We start from the raw sequence: 4,876 nt of genomic DNA, 5'->3' as shown, positions 1-4,876 counted from the left end.
ACTTTTTGGGGTTGTTTTAATAGGAGAGAAAACGTGTGTTAACAGAGAGATTCTCGCGCTCACGTGCTGTTGTTATAACACGAAAAAAACATGCGTTATCCCCACTTTCAAAAGAATCTAATGAAGAGGCTTTCAAATGTATCCAGGTAGCTATATAGCAACATATAAAATCATTTCGTGCACATACAATGATACTTAGATACATTATGGTAACTATCGAGGCAGGTTTTTACAAATATATACACAAGTGATTAGAAAGGCTTGCAAAATATACGGTACATACCGTAACTGTCGCACTGTTTGTCATTACTAGCGTACTCAAAGCCTTACTGTCTTTAGAAATTTGAGCATCTGGTGCTCCGTTATTTGTTTTCGTTACCTAGACTCTTTTCATCAATATCAGATTTCATCTGGGGCCTATCTGTTGAGCGTTAACTCTTGATGTCTTCAGAACAACACATTCGACACTTAGTAAGAACTCGCCTGTTACAGATAAAGGAAATGAATATAAAAACACCCTGGAGAGTGTTAAAGGTAAGTGCAAGGAAAGAAAAAACAAACATTTCCAACAAGGCGTCTAGAATTAAAAGCGGCCACGTGACACCTAGAAGTGTCCAGAGTCGTACATAGATTAGGAAATCCCGTCTATCAGTCGACCGCCGTAATAAGGGAGTATTGAGTGTCCGTCTGATTGAAAGAAAGCTTTTGACGAAGAACAAAATATTCAAAAGAAAAACAAACACACATGGGCATATGAATGATACAATAACAGTCACATTGTCAGTCAGAAAACAAGTTGTCTTACCATACCCAAAAGAATGCCCCTCAGACATGGCTAGGTGTGAACCTATTGTTAATAACACAATACCTGTTGGTGAAAAATACGTGTACAGGAGATATAGCACATTTGTTTTCCTGGTAAATTTTGACAAGGGAACAATGTTTGAACTAAAGACACGGTACATGTGAAAAGAACATACATTCATAGCAAAGAATGTAGACAGCCAAAACAAATGAATTAAAATGCCGAATACTGGACAAAAGGTAGAATCAACTGGTTGCCAAATACCAAGTTTTAGGGTTAACTGGGCACAAAAGAGCGAAATTGTCAAACTCATATTGTTAATGCCAGGAACGTTACGGAGAGATCGAAACACGCAGTATGTAATGAAAGTAATTAAGAGACAAAATAATGATAAAATAGTGCACACATTGTCAACCACTTTATAGATTCTTTGAAGAAGTGGTATAGACACTGTTACTTCTAAATATGTATTGAAATCAGCCAGGCATATTCTAACTCTCCTGTCCCTAATGAAATAATTTTCCACCTGTATTTTGTTCTTTACAAGTTGTAACGTATCGGAAGCATTATCAATAATGTATTCATGTTTTAATAGCTCAATCTGAGGGCATATCAGGAGTTGGTTTACAATAACCAGTTTAGAAATAAACGAAGCAGCAGTTTCATGAACAAGCCTTACACTACATCGTGGATGTATTGTATTCTTCAAACGTAGGTCCAAAGGCGTGAGTGTTAATGTGACAAAGGAATCTCTATCAATACTAACAGCAAAAGATTGTGTCAAAGAATCAACAAGAATTCTCTCAATTACAGGCAACTCGTTCGTAAAATGGATTAAAATGGATAAAGATATTTCTAAATTTGAGCCAACAACTATGCTTGCAATATAATCTCCGGAACAATTCAGGTCTGTCTTTACCTCGCATTCTTGAATTGTATAGGAACTATTCTCGTTAAACCTTGGATGATGCCCTGAATGCCCTCACATATGTCTGTTATGTTGATGCTGCTCTCAAAAGTTGTTCCATAAGCTCGACTTATGCTGCCATCCCGGAATAACACAGCGTTCTCTTCCATATTTGAGACCACATATCTGTAACTTAGTTCATATAGCACATTTCCGTACGTATCGTATTCGTTTATGCATGAATCGTTGACTAAAACATGACCTTCTGAGCATAGTATTTCTCGACACGATTCCTGGAAAACAATAATGAAATAGAATAAAACATATATAAAATCATCTTTGGTTTCCAAGCGAGAATATTGGAATATTTATCTATTCATATAAAAATGTATATTTCGTGGGCTTAGCGCAAAACGGTTGTACCTCCTTCTTTATTTCATATAAGTTACAACCGTATTGCGCTAAGCCCGCGATCTGTATTAACGTTACTACTTTTTCGTTGAATTTTTAAACGATCACAATGAACTTGCACATGTATGTACGAAACGTAAAAAAGGGAATCTGAAGTTTTAAAATTAGTCGAAATAACATTGATATATAGTTGCAATAAGTTTCAAGCCTTACGTTCGTCTGATTTGTTGATGAGGCGTTGGTTTTTGCACATTGTGTTATCTCTATTGGTACTCGTTTTTCAAAGCGCAGTACCGTTTCCCAGTCATTATTCAATAGAGAAAATAGTTTTCTGTAAGAGCCAAAGTAATACGTGCCCATATTGTTCATACAAGTTTTAATATCAATAAATGGTAAATCGAAACATTCATCACTTTCGTTAAGTACTTCAAAGTAATCAGAATCTCGAATTCCTGTGGGAACAAACCATATGGAGCAACCAGACTCACGTGCCGCTACAAGAAGCGAGATAATGTCAAGAAATAAAACGTCTTCCAACAAATTCGAGCACGTGTTCTTCATTAATACATCAAATCCTGAACCTCTATAGTGATAGTCAAAAAAATATATGTCTCCTGTTTGACATAACATGCAAGATATAGCCCTTTCTGATTGGTTAGATTTTAATGAACAAATTTGTTCTTCAGTGTCAACCTCACAAAACCTATTAATTTCAACTGAGTCATCGCACAGATAGATGTAAAGTATATAGCTGAAATATAATGTATCCGTTATCTGGCTTCTATTAAACACATTTAACCCACTTTTTCCGTTAATCAGATATTTTTGAAACATGCTTGAACAATTGTAAAGTGGAACTTCAACATCATCATTCGTGTTGCCACGGTCACAATTTGATATTTTCCTGGCATTACTTCGTGTACTTCCATTCATTTTCTGTAAAGGAATGAGACAAGAGTAGTTTGTTGAATTATAGCTTATATTCCCAATCAGTTCTGTATCAAAATCATTGGAGTTTTCGCTATGAAACAATCCACCAACTGTTTCAGCAACGGTTTGTTCGCTTATATTCCTAGCATGTACCCAAGTGTCATACAATTCGTCATTGACGGAGAAAAATGAATTGGGCATAATGTTACACAATTTGCAGAAGACATTTTTAAATGGCAAATAATATGGCGTCTGCTCTCTCCTCGTGCAGGCATTTTTAATATCTATATTACTTTTGATCCAATTACATGTACTAATTACAGGTTTCGTTTTATAGTATTGAAAAGACAACCCGGGATTACAGATATAGCAAAAAACATTATCTGGGTCAAAATGTTCCCAAAGACCTGTCATATTACACTCGTTTACCAGACGTTTGGGTTTTATGAAGACTTTGTTGTTGTAGTACTCTTCACCACCACTGCAAACAGCTGCAAGTGGAACATTTGCTGCTGTAATAGAGAATCTGATTTCGCAGTTGAATAGCTCGATATTTTGTACAAGGTCTTCGAACGAGGTAATCTGTATTGGCTCTCCCCATGGCGGTAACGTTTCAAGACAATGAAAAGACGTATTCCATGTAATAAGTGAGTTATCGTCGTCGTTACATCTTGCAAACTGTTTGGTTTGATACGTTAACCCCGTAATGAGAGATGTTACTGGAATTTCTTCTTTACTATTTTGAGACGGGCGACCTGAACCTCTCGAAGAACTTGGACAAGACGCTATCATAGAGTATGATGTAGCATTAAACGAGCTTTTTCCTTCTCGTTGAACCACACTCACACATTTGTAATCCAGGTAACCGTATATAACGTCAGGACAGCATTTGTTGTTGATGATACAGTCTGGTTCATAACTGCAATTAGGACAGTTTCCAAGTCGGTAATCGTCAACGCCAAATGGACAAACTTTACTATATTCCTCAGCAAGGTTTTCTAAATTAAAGTGTTCATTGTCAAGAAGGTTCTTGTAAATACGTGTCAAGTCCTCTTGATCATTATTTCTACAACATATCAAGAAAATGTTGGCTATAAAAACAACCACTGCTATCTGTAGTTTCAATACTGTCAGCATTTCGAAGGTGAAAACACGATTCCTGCAAGACAAATTATATTATTTTCATTCAGTTTTATTGTGCAAAATTTCCATGTCAAACACAATGGTTATTAGAAAATCCTGACGTAAAGACAGTTCGCTTAGATGTCAAAAGCAGTGAAAAATGACAGAGTAACCACCTTTTACACAACATACGACCTACTTGGTTGAAAAATTGGAGCGTTTGATCTGGATCTTGCGCGTATTACTTTGATTCTATATGGAAACACTGATTCATTTCAAGTTATTGGTACTACATTTAAAGACTTGACATTGTGACATGGACTTTTGGTTAATAAAAGCTCCCATTCACATTTATTTTGTGCTTGAAATGACTTCTTTTAACTTGGGACCATTCGCCGCTTTCCATGGAATTGCACTTTGCGTATCATTGAAGGTCCATGTGCACCGAAATATGAATACATCTGCGCATGTCTCTACATTATATTTTGGTACTTGTAACATGTGTAAATGTTGAGTTCTGCTCAACCCGGGGCTTGAGGGCGCGAACGGTAGCTTGCATTTCCACAACCTTTCAAGAACAGGCTCATTCAAACCAAGCCGTTAACATTTCCTTTTATGTCGTGTTGGGGGATGGGGGCTGTGGTATTTTTCTATGTTGGGCTTTTGGTTAGTATTGCACGCGACAAAAATATATTTATGCA

The 4,876-nt window shown here is 36.5% G+C and overlaps 2 protein-coding genes across 2 annotated transcripts; both read right to left on the bottom strand.

Annotated features, from left to right (window-relative positions):
• Positions 1-406: 406 nt before the first annotated feature.
• On the bottom strand, positions 407-1,882 carry LOC128552489 (uncharacterized). The gene is made up of 3 exons (XM_053533537.1): positions 1,725-1,882; positions 806-1,566; positions 407-483 (listed from the first exon to the last, which is right to left on the bottom strand). Exons 1-3 carry the CDS (start codon positions 1,880-1,882, stop codon positions 407-409), a joined length of 996 nt encoding a protein of 331 aa, XP_053389512.1.
• An 80-nt stretch (positions 1,883-1,962) lies between these two features.
• Positions 1,963-4,562, bottom strand: LOC128552488 (uncharacterized). Its single transcript, XM_053533536.1, has 2 exons — positions 2,590-4,562; positions 1,963-2,005 (listed from the first exon to the last, which is right to left on the bottom strand). The coding sequence occupies exons 1-2, from the start codon at positions 4,188-4,190 to the stop codon at positions 1,963-1,965; spliced, it is 1,644 nt and encodes a 547-aa protein (XP_053389511.1). The 5' UTR covers positions 4,191-4,562.
• Between the last annotated feature and the right edge of the window lie 314 nt (positions 4,563-4,876).

Source organism: Mercenaria mercenaria, unplaced genomic scaffold (genome assembly GCF_021730395.1).
Source record: "Mercenaria mercenaria strain notata unplaced genomic scaffold, MADL_Memer_1 contig_2842, whole genome shotgun sequence".
In the NCBI taxonomy this organism is placed as follows: Eukaryota; Metazoa; Mollusca; class Bivalvia; order Venerida; family Veneridae; genus Mercenaria; species Mercenaria mercenaria.
The sequence above is the reverse complement of the archived record's forward strand: the minus strand, read 5'-3'. Positions and strand labels throughout refer to the sequence as shown.

What these genes read in the sequence shown, in the direction of transcription:
- LOC128552489 (XM_053533537.1), bottom strand. Translation starts at nt 1,882, where the DNA reads ATGGAAGAGAACGCTGTGTTATTCCGGGATGGCAGCATAAGTCGAGCT. An exon ending in ATACAATTCAAGAATGCGAG is followed by an intron (nt 1,567 to 1,724) that starts GTAAAGACAGAC and finishes TTTTGCTGTTAG; the next exon opens with TATTGATAGAGATTCCTTTG. An exon ending in GGGGCATTCTTTTGGGTATG is followed by an intron (nt 484 to 805) that starts GTAAGACAACTT and finishes TATCTGTAACAG; the next exon opens with GCGAGTTCTTACTAAGTGTC.
- LOC128552488 (XM_053533536.1), bottom strand. Translation starts at nt 4,190, where the DNA reads ATGCTGACAGTATTGAAACTACAGATAGCAGTGGTTGTTTTTATAGCC. An exon ending in GAGTCTGGTTGCTCCATATG is followed by an intron (nt 2,006 to 2,589) that starts GTTTGTTCCCAC and finishes ATTGTTTTCCAG; the next exon opens with GAATCGTGTCGAGAAATACT.